This window comes from Oncorhynchus clarkii, chromosome 23 (genome assembly GCF_045791955.1).
Source record: "Oncorhynchus clarkii lewisi isolate Uvic-CL-2024 chromosome 23, UVic_Ocla_1.0, whole genome shotgun sequence".
Lineage (NCBI taxonomy): Eukaryota > Metazoa > Chordata > Actinopteri > Salmoniformes > Salmonidae > Oncorhynchus > Oncorhynchus clarkii.
The window spans coordinates 40,329,439-40,352,500 of NC_092169.1; the positions used below are offsets into that span (position 1 = coordinate 40,329,439).

Consider the following 23,062-nt stretch of genomic DNA (forward strand, 5'->3'; position numbering starts at 1 on the left):
TGAAGCCTACTGTACACTGATTCAGACAGTACCAGTCACCTGTAATAGACAGCACACCTGGCTGGCTTCCTGCCCTACACAAACATAGGATTTGTCCCAAATGGCATCCTTTTCCCTATTTAGTGCACCCTATTCCCTATTTAGTGCACTTTTTTTTTACCAGGGCTCATAGGGCTAGAGAAAATGGTGCCAATTGGGAGGCAGACCGAAAGATACAGTTTAGTAAATACATGCCTCTGGTGTGCTACTGTTATCTGATCCACTACCTCATTTCCACAGTTTATTTAAACTCCTCAAACTCAGGAGATGAAATCATTGCTGGGAAACCATGTATCTAAGCCGCTGTGGGACTGCACGGGAATCTTATCTTAGCCTAGGGAGTCACTGGATCCGGTTGGTTGCCTCTATCGATTCGGTCTGATCCTCATCGTCGCGTTGCTTGATACTGTGCTATTGGGATGCAGCCTATGTCTCTGAGCCTGTTGGACAGTGTATTGAATTCATCCAATCACTTATACAGTTTCTCTCAATAAACAATTTGCCACAGAATATTGGGTGTCATGGCAATTTCACAGAAAGGCATCCCTTTGACTAAGAACAAGTATGAATACATCATAGGACTTGAGACAATTGGTCAGTCAGTCACAGTCACATTCCTTAAAAATGCAGTACGGGATCTTAAGAACAACAAATTCGTAACATATTTTACGAATTGGATTGGTAACATACTGTAGCATATGAATTGCAAAAAAAAGTAATAATAATAATAATATTATTTTTGCAGGACGTAACATATAATACGAAATTTATGACAATTGGATGATGAACTAAGCATAAAACGGAGACCTGCTTTGGCTCGTGAGCACCACTTTCAAAACTACTGGCAGAAGTTATACAAAAGCTCTGGAGTATCACTTTAATCACTGTACTATGGCGGTATTATTATATTTCAGCTTGAGATCTAGTTTGAGATACAAGATGCATAAATCTTCTTCGCCTGTGTCATGAAGTTGCCCTGTTGGCAAGGTTAATGACCCCCCCATAAATACCTGCCCCCCTTTTTCTCTCCACTCTACAGAATGGACTCTTGGGCAGCCCTTTTGTTAACAGAGAGAGTATTGTAACATCAAAAGGTTGAGGAAAAGAACAATCTTTAGGTAATCAAACCAGTTGAAAGTATCTGTTGGTACTTAAAGAATATGATGTCAGATCAGTTGTCATCTGAGACATTATTACTGATGATAAGACGACATAAACTTTATCTTGGAAAGTCTACACATTGTAGTTATCAAATTCATATGGAATTGTTGTGCAATTGGGGGAGAAGGCAATTGTTGTGCAATTGTTTAAATATGAAACTATATCATTTTAGCTTCTAAATGAGAGAATTGTTTTCATAAGTGAACTATGCTCACTCAGTGAACCTAAGTGAACAGGCATTGGTTGTGAAATATGAAGCAGGCCCTTCTCTCCCCCACTACAAAAGCCCATTGACAAAAGTCAACCTCTTGTGTTCCCGATGATGTGAGGACTGCTGATCATACATTTAAAAGGACTAATATCAACTACAGAACTAAACCAACCTCATCGTGAGCTCTGGTTGCGAATGGTTGAATGACTACAACCTAACGAAATTAACATTGTGTTCCCGATGACGTGAGGACTGATATCCATACGCTTAAGGGGGCGAATTTCAACGTGGAGGTGATGATCGCCACGCTGGAAGGATGAATGTGACTATACCAGCCAGAATATAGCATGAGCTTATAGTATGGCAACTTGATATGAACTTTGAACTCTTATTCACGAAAGAAGTGATACATCCAAGACATCGAGTTAGCAGCAGCAGCTGTAAACGTGGGCTAGGAAAGGACGGACAATCTCTTCAGAAAGACAGGGTACACAAAATATTTGTTCTACCACACGATGATGGTACTACAACGTATCCATTTTACCACAAGACATATTCCTCAAAAGGACAAGGGAGATCTCTGCTGGGCAACTCAGAGTAAATATTTATTGCATTTTCCTTTTCCAAATGGGCATTTATTTAGAATGCTTTTTTTAAATTTTATTTAGAATGCATAAGATTCTGTATTTCCAATAGCCTAGCTTCATAAGGTCCGATAGAGACCCAATCCTTTTGTTCCTCATTCTTCCCGTGCTTTCATTCATTCATGTGTAAGAAGCCATAATATTGGTTCCTTCCACTGGGGACATTTACTTGTATGACATAATTATTAATCAATGTATGATCCATCCGGTGTATATGTAATTCTGTGTGATTGTTTAGGTATTTAGTAAATAGATAAACAAAATGTTGTATTGATGATTCAACTTGTTAGCATGAGTTTGTGAAGATAACCAAGAATTTTACGACGTTCAGATGAGACTGAATAAGGTGACGATTGCTAATTGACTGCTATTGATATAAAAGATTACCAGGTCTTTAAGAGTTTATTCAGAAGACAACAGCTCTATAAACATTATTCCGTGGTGCCCCGACTTCCTAGTTAATTACATGTACATGATTAGTCTAATCAGGCAATATTAATTAGATAATTATTTGATAAAATAGCATGTCATATATCACTTAATCCATAGCAAAGACACAACACTCAAACTATTTGACTCAATGGCGAGGAGGAAAAGAGGGTTCCTTCAATTACATTTGAATGGATGAGCTCAGAATGGATGAGGTCAGGCGTGAAATGAAACATGGCTCTAAAGTGCTGTAGCCGTTCTGTCTCCCAAAGATGGATTCCTTCTCCGCTGGTTAATTTTGGGTAATAAAATCTTGAAAAACATCTTCATGAATATATTCCACTTTTTTTTTACCAGTTCAATGTGATGGTAACCACAGCTGATGTTTTACACCCCAAAATATATATTTTGTCCTGAGAGAAGGGTTAAGAGACATTTTGGTTTGTTGGGTTCGGAGGAAAAGAGAACATGAAAGTGACAGAATATACTGTATGCCATTGAGAAGATGATTGACAGACATAGAAAGGTGGTTAGGAGAGTAATGCACAGAATGGTTGTCTACGATGGGAAACGATTTGTAGGCATTTGAAGGTCTGAATTCCACAAACAGTCCAGATGGCATAAGACAGTGGTTCCCAAACTTTTTATAGTCCCGTACCCCTTCAAATATTCAATCTCCAGCTGTGTACCCCCTCCAGCACCAGGGTCAGCGCACTCTCAAATGTTGTTTTTGCAATCATTGTAAGCCTGCCACACATACTATAAGATACATTTATTTAACACAAGAATGAGTATTTGTCACATGAGTTTTTTTTTTTTTGTCACAACCCGGCTCGTGGGAAGTGACAAAGAGCTCTTATAGGACAAGGGCACAAATAATAATATAAAAATAATCAATAATTTTACTCTGTATTTAACCATCTTACATATAAAACCTTATTTGTTCATCGAAAATTGTGAATAACTCACCACAGGTTAATGAGAAGGGTGTGCTTGAAAGGATGCACATAACTCTGCAATGTTGGGTTGTATTGGGTTGCAGAGGGTCTCAGTCTCAGCCTCAGTCTTAAATCCTTTTCCACACACAGTCTGTGCCTGTATTTAGTTTTCATGCTAGTGAGGGCCGAGAATCCACTCTCACATAGGTACATGGTTGCAAAGGGCATCAGTGTCTTAAAAACGCAATTTTCCAAGGCAGTATACTCTGAGCGCAATCCAGAAATCTGGCAGTGGCTTCTGATTAAATTAAATTTTCACAGAACCACTTGTTGCAATTTCGATGAAGCTCTCTGGTTCAGATATCAGTAAGTGGACTGGAGGCAGGGCATGAAAGGGATAATGAATCCAGTTGTTTGCGTCATCTGCTTCGGGAAAGTACCTGCTTAATTCCGCACCCAACTCACTCAGGTGCCTCGCAATTTCACATTTGACATTGTCCGTAAACTTGAGTTCTTTGCACACAAAATGATTACACTGATGGAAAGACCTGTGTGTTGACCTTGTCCTTGTTAATGCAGACAGAGAAGAGTTCCAACTTCTTAATCATAGCCTCAAATTTGTCCCACACATTGAATATAGTTGCAGAGAGTCCCTGTAATCCTAGACTCAGGTCATTCAGGAGAGAAAAAACATCACCTAGGCGGTCAGACAAGTGAAAATTATGGTCAGTAAATAAAACTTTAAGCTTGTCTCTCAATTTAAAAAAACGTGTCAATACTTTGACCCTTGATAAACAGCACACTTCACTATGTTATCGCTGCCCATATCATTGCAGTGCAGAAAATACACGAGAGTTCACAGGCCTTGCTTTAACAATGTTAACCATTGTCAATTTATTGTCCAAAACGTCTTTCAAGCTGTCGGGCATTCCCTTGGCAGCAAGAGCCTCTCGTGGATGCTACAGGGCGTCGGGATCAATTGCTTACACGTGTGTTATTCCTCCATTATGTCTCCCTGTTCGCGCCATCAGTACAGATACCAACATATCTTGACCACCAAAGTCCAATTGATGTCACAAAGCTGTTCAGTACTTTAAGAATATCCTCTCCTGTTGTCCTGGTTTCCAGTGGTTTGCAGAAGAGGATGTCTTCCTTAATTGAGCTTCCCCCCATAAACGTAACGGGCATATACCAGGAGCTGTGCCAGGCCCGCCACGCCACGTCTGTTGACACATCCAGCTGTAAGGCATATCATTTACTGGCTTGTATGTGAAGCAGTAATTGTTTCAAAACATCTCCTGTCATGTCACTTATGCGTCGAGAAATAGTGTTGTTTGATGAAGACATTGTCTGTATAATTGTTTGGCCTTCTCCCCCAACATTGTCCCAGCCATATCCGTGACAGCAGGAAGATTTACAACATACAATAGTATGTTGCTTGCCTGTCCTAGCCACTCAGAGGCTCACCATATAAGAGGCTTCTAGCCCCTTCTTATTAATGGTATCTGTTGCTTTTATACATGTCTTACTACTCAAAAGTCGACTTAATTCTCGCTCAAAAAACTCCTGTGGTGTATTTTTCAAATGGCCATGTTTTGTTTCTAAATGTCTGCGCAAGAGTGAAGGTTTAATTGAGTTGTGAGATAGTACTTTTGCAAATATAACACACTGTGGCTGAGGAAAGGCACTACTCTCAATATAAGTGAACCCCAAATTAATGTAGTTCTCATCATACTTGCGCCTCTGATGGTCCAACGTCCCTGTCCATTGTTCGGTGTTTTCCCAGGTAAGGGAATGACCAGCAGCTACTTTTGGTTACATACGGACCGTTAGTGGAATTCCCGGGAGAGATTTACGGTTAATGTGATTGGATGTTAATTACTTGACTAGGCTACCTGTATTTTACATTTTGTTGTTATTTCGCTGAACACTAGATGGTTTAACTTGATTTTTGTCAGTGAAATGAGGCTACTCAAGCGAGAAAACAACCTCACACAACTGTATAGCCCTGTTGGAAAATATAAATGTACTGTTTGAAAATGGGAAGAATAAAACTTTTTTTTTAAATTGAAGTTTTTAATGTGTATCATGTATCACATTTTTATTTGGCACACCCCAGTTTGGGAATACCTGGCATAAGATATTGAAAGGGAGTGGAGGAGAGGAAGGAAAGAGAAAGTGGCTTAGCAAAAATAAGCAACCTTTTGCCTGATGCAAGCAGCTTCACTTCACTGAAAACACACTGCAACTCCCATGTCTGAACAGGGAAGTCACTGTTGAAGTCCTATTACATCTGTGTTCTTACTCCTCCAAGTCTAGTGTTCTTACTCCTCCAAGTCTAACACAACAACTATGCACTTGCATATCCAGACCTTTACCCTAAACGTAACCACTTCATATCACTTTACCTTAAGATAACCCTTAACCTTACTATTTGATCTGCAGATACTGTAGGGTAGAATATCTACTTCTTAAGGTCTCTGATGCTTTATAGTACCATCCTGATGTTTGTGTTCTAGACGCAGAACAGCATGGGTAAGGATGCCAAGGCTGTAGCAGCCAGTGGGGATGCCCTCCTGAAATCCCTTGTCTGGGACAGGAGCCAAACCTAGGAGTCTATAGGCCCAGATCCAGACCCAGGCCCATGTCCAGCTCTCAGTCAGTCACCAGCCATCCCACACAAATCCTGCATCCAAAATGGCACCCTATTCCCTACATAGTGCACTACTTTTGAGCAAAGTCCTATGGTGCAGTATTATTTGTGCACTATTTAGCGACTAGGGTGCCATTTGGGACGCACAGAGACCTCCAACCAGGCAGTTTATCACTGGCTTGTCAGCTCCATCCCAAACAAAACCCTTCTTCCTTCCCCTCAACAATTATCAAACATTCTCTCTCCAAGAGCTTGATACTTTGAACATGATTGCTTACGTTGTAAATAGTTCTTTCATCACAGAGTCAAATAACTAATCTTTCAACTCTATCGTTTCCAGACAAAGCCTATTACGATGAGAGCGTGTTTGGTTGAGGGAAATATGGTTACAGTTATGTCACTGGTAAGGTCCCAACCAGGGCTAGATAGAACCTTTCTCTCTGACTGACCCACACAGGCAGAGCTCTGATAGCCTGGTCCCACATTTGTTTGTGCTGTCTTTCCAACTCATATGGTAATTGGCAGGAGTTGGCAAGACAACACAAACAGATCTGGGACCATGCTGAAGCTCTGACTGTTGGCTGCCAAAACCTCTCTTCATTCACCATCTCCTTCCTCCAAGACTCAGCAAAGAAGAAAACTATTTATTTATAGAATGTCTGCGGAGTTCATATGGGATATCAGTTAGAGATTATACAAGCATTCCAAATTCCCATAATTCCCTTTACGGTATGAAGAGTAGACTGTTTTTCTGTCTTCTCCTCCTGAAACGAATGTCTTCTAACTGTGTGTCTGATTGTTAATTCAGATTCCCAGTCAGGGTTGTCAGCATGGGGGACAGACAGCTACACGACCATATGGTCCAGAACTAATGAACTAACTCAAACAACCTGGGAAAAGTGATGGTGACTGTGGGGTAAAAAAGCAGCCATTGACTGTAACTATGAAGTCAACTTCCATTGATGGTGACTATTAAGTGTTTCCAAATCTGTCCCTCAAACCATCATGGCCACCTAATCATCCCCAGCTTTCAATTGGCTCATTCATCCCCTTCCTTTCCCCTGTAACTATTCCACAGAACGTTACCGTAAATAAGAATGTTCTCAGTCAACTTACCTGATAAAATAAGGGTCAAAAATAGAAGAAAAAACAATTAATTTCCATCACCTCCTAGTTTAAGATATCTGCTCCACTTCTGAGGAATGTGGAGAGGCAGAGGAGGAGTGGGCAGAAGTCAAAGCAGCCATTGTTATCAGAAAGAGGACTAACACCGAAGCAGCCCATCAGGACACCCGGCCATTTGTCCTCATCAAAGTCTTTGTTTGCTGGGTTCACGGATGATTGTGGGGACCTAACATCCCCAAAAGTCCCCACAAGGATAGTGAACAAAGGAAAATTCTCCCTCATGGTGACATTTACAACATAGGTTTAGTGTTACAATTAGGTTTAGGATTTGAATTAGGGAAAGGGGGTAGTGGTTAGGTTCAGGAGTTAGGGCAAATAGGATTTGGAATGAACAAAACATGTGTGGGTGGTTGTGTGTGTGTGTTGTAGATTGTGTGTGTGTGTGTGTGTTGTAGATTGTGTGTGTGTGTGTGTGTAGATTGTGTGTGTGTGTTGTAGATTGTGTGTGTGTGTGTGTTGTAGATTGTGTGTGTGTGTGTGTAGATTGTGTGTGTGTGTGTGTGTGTGTGTGTGTGTGTGTGTGTGTGTGTGTGTGTGTGTGTGGATTGTGTGTGTGTGGATTGTGTGTGTGTGTGTGTGTGTGTGTGTGTGTGTGTGTGGAGTCTGATTGTAAAGAGAGACTGTCGTCTGTCTATAAGACACAGTAAGGCCTTTGTACCATCGGAGGACCACAACTATTTAAATGCTCAGATAGGAACAAGGCTATATTGGTTCTACATGCTGTGGGCTCAATCTCCATTAAAAGTGCATCTTAGTCTTGGACTAGGCTTAATCTGTGCCCGGTAAACCAACTGTCCGTTTTCAAGCCCAGCTGTGTAGGTAACAGCTATGACACAGAGAGTAAGCTACAGAAACCCGAATCCATTTCATTACCACAGATGGGAAGTTCATTCCTGCTCTTCAACAGCGAACATAGACGTCATCTGGAGTCTCTACGTCTGTCTCTCTGATGATGATGATGCACTTCCTGCCTCACTGCTGAGGGAAGTGACAAGGAGGCAGGACAGTGGGTGATGTGATGGTGATTTCATAATAAGCCAGAGGCTGCATTATCATTCCAGCCTCCAGGAGAGTGTGGCATACTGGTCAGAGACCCACCAGAGAGCAGAAGCTTGGTGGTTCCCATGGCTCAATCTATAATTGGTTGAAGCAGGATTTGATTCCTGCATAGTGTCATGACGTTGCCCTCTTTGGGTACAGCGAGCACCATCCCTCTGTCTCCTACACTCAGGCTGCTGCGACCTCAGGTTGTAAATTCCTGGAGGAGATTATCTCCTCATGGCCACAGTATATAGAGAGAGTGAGTTTTCATAGAGAGTACAAAGGAATTTCTTCCACCTCACAGAACTCGAGGTCCCGAACAACACTTATGTTCTGGAGAAGGTATAAAAGATTGATGAAGAATCCAGCTACGAACTGGTCCGTTTGGTACAATTTTGTGAAACTCATATGAGACAATACGGACACATTACAATAACTCTGTTTAAATAATAGCCTCCGTTATGAGGCTTACATCTAATTGTTGAATAAGATGAATGAGTGAGGATGATTAAACTCCAATTCCCTTTGGAGTTTAACCTCTCTAGGGTAGGGTGCAGCATTCGGAATTTTGGATGAAAAGCATGCCCAAATTAAACGGCCTGCTACTCGGGCCCAGACGATATGATAGATTTGGATAGAGAACACTCTAAAGTTTCCAAAACTGTTAAAATATTGTCGGTGAGTATAACAGAACTCATTTAGCAGGCAAAAAACCTGAGAAAAATCCATTCAGTCATTATTTTTATTTTTTTTGTAGTTTTCTATTCAATGCCATTACAGTATCCTTTGACTTAGGACTCCATTTGCAGTTCCTATGCCTTCCACTAGGTGTTAACAGTCTTTAGAAATCGTTTCAGGCTTGTATTCTTATGAGGGAGTAAGAGCAGTCTGAACGAGTGGACCCTAAAGTGACGCAGAGTTTTTTCAGGCGCATGTGCATTTCTTGTTTACCTTTGATATTGACGACGTTATTGTCCGGTTGAAATAAAAACTACCTGAGGGTTGAATATAAACATCGTTTGACACAATTTGGATTTTTTTGTCTGAATGTTTTGACTGAGTTTGAGCCTGTGGATTACTGAAGAAAACAAGCTAACAAAAGGGAGGTTTTTGGATATAAAGAGACTTCATCGAACAAAATGAACATTTATTGAGTAAATTAATGTCTTCTGAGTGCCACCATATGAAGATCATCAAAGGTAAGGGATTCATTTTCTCTCTATTTCTGAGTTTTGTAACGCTTCTGCTTGGCTGGTTACTGTTTATAATAATTTGTCAACTGGGCTATGTTCTGGGCTAGGTATGTTCTGTGCTAGGTATGCTTTCGCCGAAAAGCATTTTATAAATATGACACTGTGGTTGGTTTAACAAGAAGTTAATCTTTAAATATATATATTGATTGCAATTGTTCCCAAATTAGTGAGCGTTCATGTGCAAAGGATTAGCATTCCCTTTCGTCCACCAAGCCGCGATGCCGGTTTATCCCACTAGGGAAACGCCACTATCATTTCCTTGTAACTATCTAGTGTTTGTTAATGCATTTCTGTGAATTACTTAGTTAGTAAATAAATGATTTAAGACAATTGATGTATGGATGACTCATAGTGAAGACTGGGTTTGTGCAGATAACCAACAATTTACGACGTTTGGAATGAGACGAACATGAAATAATAATTCATTAATTCGAAGACTAATTGATCATATATAAAAATATCTGAAGAGTTATATTAGGATAATTATAACTTTGTAATCTGAATATTTTCCTTGGTGCCCCGACCTTCCTAGTTAATTACAGTTACATGATTAATGATTAATCAGTTTAATCGCGTAATAATAATTACAGAGAGATATTTGATAAATAAGTCTTCATGATGATGCCAAAGACACAACAATAGGCTACACTGAACACCTTCCTAATATTGAGTTTCCCCCCCCCCCCTTGCCCTCAGAACAGCCTCAATTTGTCGGGGGAAAGGACTCTAGAAGGAGTCAGAAGTGTTCCACTGGGAAGCTGGCCCATGTTGACTCCAATGCTTCCCACAATTGTGTCAAGTTGGCTGGATGTCCTTTGGGTGGTGGACCATCCTTGATAGAAAACTGCTAAGCGTGAAAAACCCAGCAGCATTGCAGTTCTTGCACCTACTACTGTCGTGTCCTTGGCATCATAAAAGTGAAGACTGTTATTTTATCAAATCAATTCTCTGTAATTATTATTACGTGATTAAACTACTCATGTAAATGTAATTAACTAGGAAGTCGGGGCACCAAGGAAAATCTTCAGATTACAAAATTATAATTTTCCTAATATAACTTCAATTAGTCTGATCAATCAATTAATTCATGAATTATTATTTACCTCACGTTAGTCTCATTGCAAACTTTATAAATTGTTGGTTATCTGCACAAACCCAGCCTTTACTATGAATCATCCATACACCAATTGTCTTAATCATTTATTTACTAACTAAATAATCACAGAAATGCATAAACAAACAGTAGATCTGTTACTAACAAATGATAGGGAAGATTCCCTAGTGGGCTAAGCCGATATGACGGCTTGGTGGACAAAGGGAAGTGGGTGTGGACTGAGCGAGAGTGGGAAAGACAAAAGGGATCACTACACACAGTTGATAATTATATTAATTTAAATGCTAATCCTTTGCACATGAACGCTCACTCATTCGGGAATAATTGCAAAAAAGATATATTTACGCCCAGGTGTCATCGTGATCTCTGTTCGAATCATCAGTCCGTCTGCTGGAGAGTCAGTTCATCCGCGTCTCTTTCTCGCTTTCTGGTTCTCTGAAGATCAAAGTCTTTCGTGGTTAGAATGGATACTTCAGAGTTCTCATAGAACAGATGTTTCAGCGGTTGTTGGTAATAGCATTCCAGGTTTACATAATTTATAGCTGCAGACTAGTAATTAGTATCTAAGATTTGCTCTTATTCTGTCGGGATCGATAGTCTCAAAGTTGACCCATTTCCAGCCGTGTAGCCAATGCTCCACGTGGTATGGTTAAGAAATCAATAACTATTCGCAATCACAGCACAAGCTGTGGGTTTGCTTTGTCTAAACTATTCGCAATCACAGTTCACGCTGTGGATTTGCTCAGCTGACACCGAGGTATGTGTGGTCTGAAGAGGATTTCCTCAGGAGGGGGTTTTATTCGTAACAGTAGAAAAGGCGGTTCTATGAAGCCTGATCATGTCTGTGCTCATGGGGTTAGGCCAATGACTTAGTTAAACTTTAAAGGGAATACAATTATCTCACATTAAAAGGTTTAACATCATATTACATCATTTCACAAATAGTTTAATCTTTACTCATTAATTTTATACAATAATTAGATGCAAACCCCATAATTGAGAAATGTACACATTCAGAGATATAGTTGTGTGTTTTCTGTCCTTTCTGAGGTCACCAAATGAAAGTGTCCACAGACCATTCCCACCTTCTCACAAGTGGACATTTTGTTTCATATTCTCATTTTGGAGATTTAGGAGTTTGCGATGTGAAATCCTTTGTTCCCTCTGTGTCTCTCTTTCTGCATGGCCAGAGGGAGAGTCTCCGCCAGGAATGTATGACCTGAGATAACAGAACCTGGGTGTAGGAGTGGGAAGCCATGATCTATACTCAGAAAGGGCCATGGCATGACACTACCATACCCCGTTCAAAGGCACATAAATATGTTGTCTTGCACATTCACCCTCTGAACGGCACACATACACAATCCATGTCTCAATTGTCTCAAGGCTTAAAAATCCTTAATTAACCCGTCTCCTCCCCTTCATCTACGCTGATTGAAATGGATTTAACAAGTGACATCAAAAAGGGATCATAGCCTTCACCTGGTCAGTCTTTTTTGGGGGGGAATTTTACCCATGTTTTCGCTCCAATTTCGTGATATCCAAATGCGATCTTGTCTCAACACTGAAATCTCCAATGGGCTAGGGAGAAGCGAAGGTCGAGTCACGCGTCCTCCGAAACATAACCATCCAAAATCACGCTTCTTAACACCTGCCTGCTTAACCCGGAAGTGTCGGAGGAAACACCGTTCAACGGACGACCAAAATCAGCCTGCAGATGTCCGGTCCAGCACAAGGAGTCACTAGAGCGCGATGAGTTAAGTAAAGCCCCCCCGGCCAAACCCTCCCCTAACCTGGACTGGGACAATTGTGCGCCGCCCTATGGGATTCCCGGTCACGGCCGGTTGTGACACAGCCTGGGATAGAACCCGGGTCTGTAGTGATTCCTCAAGTACTTCGATGCAGTGTCTTAAACCACTGTGCCACTAGGGAGGCCCAGAGCGGGTGTTCTTAATGGATAAAAGCATCTGCTCAGGCCTCCCGAGTGGCGCAGCGGTCTAAGGCACTCGTGGTGGACCATGCGCCTGCAAGCTGACTTCAGTCACCAGTTGGATGGGGTTTCATCCGACACATTGGTGTGGATAGCTTCTGGGTTAAGCGAGCAGTGTGTCAAGAAGCAGTGCGGCTTTGCAGGGTTGTGTTTCCGGGGACGCATGGCCCTCCACCTTTGCCAATTGGATAGCATGAAATTGGGAAGACAGAAATATAAGCATAGGCTCAACCAGAATATTTAATCTAATACAGGATTAAGGAAATCTGGCTATATGTTCAACCATTAAGGTCTGCACATCACAAGGAACATATAGTACATCCCAACATGTATGTGCCTTCACTGCCTATAAAATGGCTGGGTTAAAACAAGGCCAGATCCTTCTTAGCACTGAGAGAAAATAGAACTGAAATCCCACTGCCAAAACTTCCTGTAGAGTCCTGAGCCTTATTATCTGAGTGACTAAAATGTCCCGGAGAGAATGTGAGAGCATGGGAAATAAAGATGGATTCTCTCTGTGTCATCATCAGTGCTTCTTAGCACTTAAAGAGGAAACCGAGATAGAAATAGTCAGGAAGGGCCTCACAGTGTAAAGTAGTGGGCACATGAAGGGAGACAGAAGGAGGATGGTTCTTTGTTCATCGGGAGCCCGGGGGATGGGGAGTAGGATGGGTGGGGGAAGGGGGAAATGGCAATTTTCAGCAGTAGAATTGTAGAATCTAAAGCTATCTAAAGCTAGAAAGCTATTTGTATTTGTCAGATGCTTTGTAAACAACAGGTGTAGACTAACAGTGAAATGCTTACTTACGGGCCCTTCCCAACAATGCAGAGAAAGAAAAACACAAGGAATAAATATACAATGTGCAATGATAACATGGCTATATACACAGGGTAACAGTACTGAGTCAATGTGCAGGGGTATGAGGCACAGTAGATATGTTTATATATAGGTAGGGATAAAGTCACCAGTCAACAGTCATCAAATCAACAGTCATCAGTCTGATGGACTTGGTCTCCATGCCTAGCAGCTAAAACGGACACATTGGGACTCATGTCGGTACAAAGCACGAGAACAATGTCTGGTTGGACCAGCCTCCCTGAGTGTACATTGGAAGCAGCACACACAGAGACAGTTTCTTGGACCATGACCACACACACAGAGACAGTTTCTTGGATCATGACCTGGCTGTGACTGCAGACATTATGACCATCACACAGTGGGGTTGGAGGGGGCTGGCTGTGACTGTAGACATTATCACCATCACACAGTGGGGTGGGAGGGGGCTGGCTGTGACTGTAGACATTATCACCATCACACAGTGGGGTTGGAGGGGGCTGGCTGTGACTGTAGACATTATCACCATCACACAGTGGGGTTGGAGGGGGCTGGCTGTGACTGTAGACATTATCACCATCACACAGTGGGGTGGGAGGGGGCTGGCTGTGACTGTAGACATTATCACCATCACACAGTGGGGTTGGAGGGGGCTGGCTGTGACTGTAGACATTATCACCATCACACAGTGGGGTTGGAGGGGGCTGGCTGTGACTGTAGACATTATCACCATCACACAGTGGGGTTGGAGGGGGCTGGCTGTGACTGTAGACATTATCACCATCACACAGTGGGGTGGGAGGGGGCTGGCTGTGATTGTAGACATTATCACCATCACACAGTAGGGTGGAGGGAGCTGGCTGTGACTGTAGACACAGACAGTGGGGGGGGTGAGAAAGACAAAGTAGTCGGTCTACTGGACCCACCAGGCTGTATGTGTTATACAGAGAGTCATCAGCTGTATGGTTATGTAGTGTATGGTAATATAGTGCTAACGTAGAGGTAATGGGAAACGTAGAGGTAATATAGAATTGAGACTGCAGTGCTACCCACCAGGCTGTCGACCCCTCCCAGGGTATGATTGGTGTTGTAAAGGGAGTATGTCAGCTGGTACACCCCATCGTTGGTCTCGCTGTTGCCATAGAAACCCACTCCCACAGCAGCGCTGCACAGAGCGAGAGACAGGAAGGAAGGCATAGGTTAGCTTTTGTTTGATAAATTAATGAGTATAGTACAAAGTAAAAAAAACAGTACCGACGACTGATCCAATGAATTTATCCAATGATGGTCGTAATGTCTGGGGCGGCAGGCTAGCCTAGTGGTAAGAGCGTTGGACTAGTAACCGGAAGGTTGCAAGTTCAAATCCCCGAGCTGACAAGGTACAAATTTGTCTTTCTGCCCCTGAACAAGCAGTTAAACCCACTGTTCCTAGGCCGTCATTGAAAATAAGAATTTGTACTTAACTGACTTGCCTAGTTAAATAATGGTTTACATTTACAGATCTTCCTTTAAAGGAGGGTGTATGAATTACGGATCTTCCTTTAAATGAGGGTGGTTGAATTACAGATCTTCCTTTAAAGGAGGGTGGTTGAATTACTAAAAGAGGGTGGTTGAATTACTGATCTTCCTTTAAAGGAGGGTGGTTGAATTACTGATCTTCCTTTAAAGGAGGGTGGTTGAATTACTGATCTTCCTTTAAAGGAGGGTGGTTGAATTACTGATCTTCCTTTAAAGGAGGGTGGTTGAATTACTGATCTTCCTTTAAAGGAGGGTGGTTGAATTACTGATCTTCCTTTAAAGGAGGGTTTAAAGGGCTCTTATGCTATCTCAATGGTTCAACTATTATAACAAAATCAATGGAGGTCCATGCCATGACATTTTAGCCATTTTTGATTCTCTAGATACAGTACCAGTCAAACATTTGGACACACCTATTCATGCAAGAGTTTTTCTTGATTTGTACTATTTTCTACATTGTAGAATAATATTGAAGACATCAAACTATAAAATAACGCATAAGGAATCATGCAGTAACCAAAAAAGTGTTAAACAAATCAAAATATATTTTATATTCTTCCAAGTAGCCACCCTTTTCCTTGACAGTTTTGCACACTTTTAGCATTCTCTCAACCAGATTCAACTGGAATTATTTTCCAACAGTCTTGAAGGAGTTCCCACAAATGCTGAGCACTTGTTGGCTGCTTTTCCTTCACTCTGCAGTCCAACTCATCCCAAAACATCTCGATTAGGTTGAGGTCGGGTGATGTTGGAGGCCAGGTCATCTGATGCAGAACTCCATCACTCTTCTTCTTTGTCAAATAGCCTCTGCACAGCCTGGAGGTGTCCTGTCCTGTTGAAAAACAAATGATAGTCCCACTAAGCCCAAACCAGATAGGATGGCGTATCGCTGCAGAATGCTGTTGTAGCCATGCTGGTTAAGTGTGCATTGAATTGTAAAATAAATCTCTGACAGTGTCACCAGCAAAGCACCTTCTACTCTAGGCTTCACAGTGGGAACCACACATCTGGAGTTCATTCCTACTCTGTGTCTCACAAAGACATAGCGGTTGAAACCAAAAATCTCAAATTTGGATTCGTCAGACCAAAGGACAGATTTCCACCAGTCTAATGTTCATTGCTTGTGTTTCTTGGCCCAAGCAAGTCTCTTCTTATCATTAGTGTCCTTTAGTAGTGGCTTCTTTGTAGCAATTTGACCATGAAGGCTTGATTCACACAGTTTCCTCTGAACAGTTGATGTTGAGATGTCTTCACTTGTGAAGCATTTATTTGGGCTGCAATTTCTGATGCTAGTAACTCTAATGAACTCTAATTTACCAAATAGGGCTATCTTCTGAATACCACCCCTACCTTGTCACAACACAACTGATTGGCTCAAACACACTAAGAAGGAAAGAAATTCCACAAATGAACTTTTAACAAGGCACACCTGTTAATTGAAATGCATTCCAGGTGACTACCTTATGAAGCTGGTTGAGAGAATGCCAAGAGTGTGCAAAGCTGTCATCAAGGCACAGGGTGGCTACTTTGAAGAATCTCAAACATAAAATATATTTTGATTGGTTAAAAGGGCTCAAATGCCGTTAATGGGATCGATTTGACAACAGCCAGTGAAAGTGCAGGGCGCCACATTCAAACAGAAATCTCATAATTAAAATTCCTCAAACATAAAAGTATTATACACCATTTTAAAGATAAACTTCTTGTTAATCCAACCACAGTGTCCGATTTCAAAAAGGCTTTACAGCGAAAGCACACCATACGATTATGTTAGGTCAGCGCCTAGTCATGCTGAAAGACCCAGCCACGTTTCATCTTCAATGTCCTTGCTGATGGAAGGTTTTCACTCAAAATCCCACGACACATTGCCCCATTCATTTTTTCCTTTACACGGATCAGTCGTCCTGGTCCCTTTGCAGAAAAATAGCCCCAAAGCATGATGTTTCCACCCCCATGCTTCACAGTAGGTATGGTGTTCTTTGGATGCAACTCAGCATTCTTTGTCCTCCAAACACGACGAGTTGAGTTTTTACCAAAAAGTTATATTTTGGTTTCATCTGACTATATGACATTCTCCCAATCTTCTTCTGGATCGTCCAAATGCTCTCTAGCAAAGCCATTTTCCAGCCAAAGAGAGGAGTAAACAAAAAGCAGAAATAGAGATAAAATGTATCACTAACCTTTGATGATCTTCATCAGATGGCACTCATAGGACTTAATGTTACACAATACATGTATGTTTTGATCGATAAAGTTCATATTTATATCCAAAAATCTCAGGTTACATTGGCGCGTTACATTCACTAATGTTTTGCCTCCAAAACATCCAGTGATTTTGCAGAGAGCCACATCAATTTTATCATAAAAGTTGAAAGATACAAGTGTTTTACATAGAATTAAAGATACACTTCTCCTTAATGCAACCGCTGTGTCAGATTTCAAAAAAGCTTTACAGCAACAGCACACCATGCGATAATCTGAGTAGAGCGCTCAGCCACCAAAACAAGCCATACAGATACCCGCCATGTTGTGGAGTCAACAAAAGTCAGAAATAGCATTCGAAATATTCACTTACCTTTGATGATCTTCATCGGAACGCACTCCCAGGAATCCCAGTTCCACAATAAATGTTTGTTTTGTTCGATACAGTCCATATTTATGTATTTTTGTTCGAGCGTTTAGTACACTAATCCAAATGCGCAAGCCGCGAGCACAAAGTCCAGACGAAAAGTAAAAAAAGTTCCATTGCAGTTTGTAGAAACATGTCAAACGATGTATAGAATCAATCTTTAGGATGTTTTTATCATAAATCTTCAATAATGTTTCAACCGGACAATTCCTTTGTCTTTAGAAAGGAAAGGGAATGGAGCTCGTGCTCACGGTCACACGCGATAAACAACTCATGGCTTTCAGCCAGACCCCTGCTTCAAACAGCTCTTATTCGCTCCCCTTTCACAGTAGAAGCCTGAAACAACGTTCTAAAGACTGTTGACATCTAGTGGAAGCATTAAGAAGTGCAACATGACCAAAATTACACTGTATATTGAATAGGCATTCACTTGAAAAACTACAAACCTCAGATTTCCCACTTCCTGGTTGGATTTTTCTCAGGTTTTTGAGTAGCAGGCATTTTACTCCGGGCACGCTTTTCAGCCGAACGTGAAAATACTGCCCCCTAGCCCAAAGAGGTTTAAACACTTTCTTACTACATGATTACATGTGTTATTTCATTGTTTTGAAGTCTTAACTATTATTTTCTACAACGTAGAACAACCCTTGAATGAGTAGGTGTCCAAACTTTCGACTGGTACTGTACATACTTTATATCTGGATTTAGTCATTTAAGTTTACACTGAAAACGCATTACCATCCCAAAAATAATAGTTCTAATAATGTAGTCCACTCTCATACAGAAAAACAGAACTACGCACTATCATAAGAAGTTTTTCTCTATTAGTCCAGACAACCTTAGATTACTAACGTGCAGTGGGCTGAAATTCATTTCACTGTCTGTAAATGTCCTCTTTCTCATCTTCTTATAGTTTGTGTTATGGACATGAGAGTACTGTTCATGCCACAAGCAGTGGTTCCCCTCTCTTAGTAATCCTCCTAATATGTTATCTTCTCACTACCCTGCATAACGCTCTCCACCACACTAACACAACAACTGCTGTGGAGATAAACCTCTCTAAGCCTCTCTTGATTACTGGATCCTCTTCCTCCTGTTATGTCTGGTCCATTAAAGTGCTACCAGAAGAGGATCACAGGTCCAGTGGTAGAAGGGATGTAGGGACTTCTAGGCTCAGAGGGAAACTTCAACCTTCCTCACAATGCGTGTCCCTGTATGCGTCCAAAATGGAACACTATTTGCTATGGGCCCTGGTCAAAAGTAGTGTACTGCATAGGGAATACTGTAGACTGCCATTTTGGAAGCTTTATGTGACTGAGTCCTCAGTGGAGAAGCTTCCTCTTCACAGTCTGTCTCCCACTTCATTGGGAAATGACATTACGATTCTGTCCCTCGCAGCATTATCCTGTGCTGTTTAGTAAGGTAACAGTAATGTGGGTAGGGCAACTAGGACCCCCACACAGCGCAGAGTGAGAGACATGTAGTATATCAACAAATTGGTGAGGGCAATAGAACAGTCTGCAGCACCCAGCCTCACCCTAGTAGAATCTGAATTAAAATGTATACGGATGACCTGGTGCTTCTGTCCTCAACCAAGTACGGCCAACAGCAGCACCAACATCTTCAGCACAGATTCTGTCAGACCTGGGCCCTGACAGTAACAAAACTAATGGTGTTCCAAATAAGGTCCACTTGCCAGGACCACAAATACAAACTCTATCTAGACACCGTTGCTCTATAGCACACAAAAAACTACACATACATACTGTACCTTGGCCTACACATCAGCACCACAGATAACTTCCATTAAGCTGTGAACGATCTGAGAGACAACGCAAGAAGGGTCTTCAATGCCATCAAAATAACATAAAATTCGACATACCAATTAGGATCTGGCTAAAAATACTTGAATCAGTTATAGAACCCATTGAGCTTTATCTGGGGTCCACTCACCAACCAATAACTCACAAAATGGGAAAAACACCAAATTGAGACTCAGCAGAATTATTTATTTTATGTTTATTTATTTTCCCTTTTGTACTTTAACTAGTTGCAAATAATATGACATTTGAAAAGTATTTAGAGACAGGGGGTGGAGAGGGAGAAAAGGGGTTGATTAAGGGTGCTGTACGCAGCGCCAGCTGTGCCATCAGAGTCCTGGGTTCGCGCCCAGGCTCTGTCGTAACCGGCCGCGACCGGGAGGTCCGTGGGGCGACGCACAATTGGCCGAGCGTCGCCCGGGTTAGGGAGGGCTTGGTCGGTAGGGGTGTCCTTGTCTCATCGCGCACCAGCGACTCCTGTGGCGGGCTGGGCGCAGTGTACGCTAGCCAAGGTGGCCAGGTGCACGGTGTTTCCTCCGGCGCATTGGTGCGGCTGGCTTCCGGGTTGGATGTGCGCTGTGTTAAAGAAGCAGCGGCTTGGTTGGTTGTGTATCGGAGGACGCATGACTTTCAACCTTCGTCTCTCACGAAGCCCGTACGGGAGTTGTAGCGATGAGACAAGATAGTAGCTACTACAACAATTGGATACTACGAAATTGGGGAGAAAAAGGGGTAAAATTTTTAAAAAAAAATTAAAAATTTTTTAAAAAAAGGGGTTGAGAGAGAAAGAAAGAGAGAAAGAAAGGGGATGAGAAAGGGGATGGAGAGGGGGGGATGGAGCGAGAGTAAGAGGGGGATGGAGAAAGAGAGCGAGAGAGAAAGGGAATGAGAAAGAGAGCGAGAGAGAAAGGGGGGATGAGAGAGAGAGAGGGAGAGAGGGGGATGAAGAGCGAGGGAGAAAAGGGTTGAGAAAGAAAGAGGGGATGAGAGAGTTGACGGAGAGAGAGGGGATAAGAGAGAGGGAGAAAGGGTATGGAGAAAGGGGGGGGTGGAGAGAGCGAGAAGGGGATGGAGAGCGAGAGAGAGTGGGACGGAGAGAGGGGGGTGGGTGGAGAGAGAAGGAGAGAGAGAGAGGAGACAGAATATGCATCTCTCACCATGAATCAAGTATTGATGATGCATTACATTATGTCTGTGGGGCGTCTTTACTCTTTACACACCAGAACATTAGCCCGGTATCAAGAACACACCGTCGGGAATCTGCCTCCTTTCATGTTCCTGTATTTAAACAAGCTCTATGAAGTTAGAAACACACAAAGTCTGCATCCCAAATGGCGCCTTATTGGATTTATAGTGCACTACTTTGTTTACTGTAAAGAGTGCCATTTGGGACGCACTCAGAGAAACCTCAAAACATCCAGGAAAGAAATAAGTACAGTCGAGCAGATTAAAACAGCCTGAGGAAATAGGTCTATCTTTTGAAGCGCTGTATCTGAAATATCTCTGAATCATTGTCATTAACAGGAGGATGGTAGGGGCCTGGAGAGAGAGAAGAGGGATGGAGGGAGAGAGAGTTAGTAAACTCAGCAAAAAAAGAAACATCCTTTTTTCAGGACCTTGTCTTTCAAAGATAATTTGTAAAAACTCCAAATAACTTCACAGATCTTCATTGTAAAGGGTTTAAACACGGTTTCCCATGCTTGTTCAATGAACCATAAACAATTAATGAACATACACCTGAGGAACGGTCTTTAAGACACTAACAGCTTACACACTGTAGGCAATTAAGGTCACAGTTATGAAAACTTAGGACACTAAAGAGGCCTTTCTACTGACTCTGAAATACACCAAAAGAAAGAGGCCCAGCGTCCCTGCTCATCTGCGTGAACGTGCCTTAGGCATGCTGCAAGGAGGCATGAGGACTGCAGATGTGGCCAATAAATTGCAATGTCCATACTGTGAGACGCCTAAGACAGCGGTACAGGGAGACAGGACGGACAGCTGATCATCCTCGCAGTGGGAGACCACGTGTAACAACACCTGCACAGGATCGGTACATCTGAACATCACACCTGCGGGACACGTACAAGATGGCAACAACAACTGCCCGAGTTACACCAGGAACGCACAATCCCTCCATGAGTGCTCAGACAAACCCACCGTTGCTGGACCAGACAGGACTGGCAAAAAGTGCTCTTCCCTGACGAGTCGCGGTTTTGTCTCACCAGGTATGATGGTCAGATTTGCGTTTATCATCTAAGGAATGAGCGTTACACCGAGGCCTGTACTCTGGAGCGGGATCAATTTGGAGGTGGAGGGTCCGTCATGGTCTGGGGTGGTGTGTCACAGCAACAATCGGACTGAGCTTGTTGTCAGTGCAAGCAATCTCAACGCTGTGCGTTACAGGGAAGACATCCTCCTCCCTCATATGGTACCCTTCCTGCACGCTCATCCTGACATGACCCTCCAGCATGACAATGCCACCAGCCATACTGCTCGTTCTGTGCATGATTTCCTGCAAGACAGGAATGTCAGTGTTACGCCATGGCCAGCGAAGAGCCCGGATCTCGGATCCCATTGAGCACGTCTGGGACCTGTTGGATCGGAGGGTGAGGGCTAGGGCCATTCTCCCCAGAAATGTCCGGGAACTTGCAGGTGCCTTGGTGGAAGAGTGGGGTAACATCTCACGGCAAAAACTGGCAAGTCTGGTGCAGTCCATGAGGAGGAGACACACTGCTGGTGGCCACACCAGATACTGACTGTTACTTTTGATTTTGACCCCCCCCCTTGTTCAGGTACACATTATTCAATTTCTGTTAGTCACATGTCTGTGGAACTTGTTCAATTTGTCTCAGTTGTTGAATCTTGTTATGTTCATACAAATATTTACACATGTTAAGTTTGTTGAAAATTCTCTCTAAACTCTTGAAAAAAGAGTTTTAGAACTCCTCTTAATTCAGATAAACCAGATAAATATCTGGTGGCCATCAGACAGAGACTAGATTGTCTCATGGGCCATACGAACTGATCTAGGACCAGGTCCCTTTCGTCCGTCAAATCTTATTCATTGTGATCTAAAGGGCAAAACTGATTCTAAATCCGCACTCCTACTCCGAGACTCTTGACACATACGGCCCCTGGCCTAATTTGACTGAGTATGTGCATAGAAAACGTCTGTGGTCCTGTCATGTCCATGACGCACAAACTGGAAAAGAGGATGAGAGAGAGGACATTCAGAGAGAGATTCAGCCTCTGGCTAAAGAACTCCATCTCCAACTTCTACACATGCATTTCTCTTTGTGTGTGTGTGTGCGTGCGTCCATGCTTGCACGGGTGTATATAAGTACTCTTTAACTTTGATTAGATCACAGTGACGCATGTTCTCTATGGCAGGGTCAAGAGGGATAGAGATTTAACATGTACCATTGTAGCACACATGATATGCCAACCAGATTGTCTGTCTATGACTCATTGGTATTATGTATGCACACACTTCCCCTGGGGTCCTGTTATGGATCACTTCCCCTGGGGTCCTGAGTCAATTCACTTCCCCTGAGGTTGGATAACTTCCCCTGGGGCTCTTAAGACGGATCGCTTCCCCT

At 42.4% G+C, this 23,062-nt stretch overlaps 1 protein-coding gene across 1 annotated transcript in view; it reads right to left on the reverse strand.

Moving 5' to 3' along the window:
* LOC139381559 (protein tweety homolog 2-like) overlaps positions 1-23,062 on the reverse strand; it is a 211,374-nt gene that overhangs the window by 136,071 nt on the left and 52,241 nt on the right. Inside the window, exon 3 of the mRNA XM_071125194.1 lies at positions 14,547-14,658. Coding sequence (XP_070981295.1) covers positions 14,547-14,658 — 112 coding nt within the window. The remainder of the gene's footprint in view (positions 1-14,546; positions 14,659-23,062) is intronic.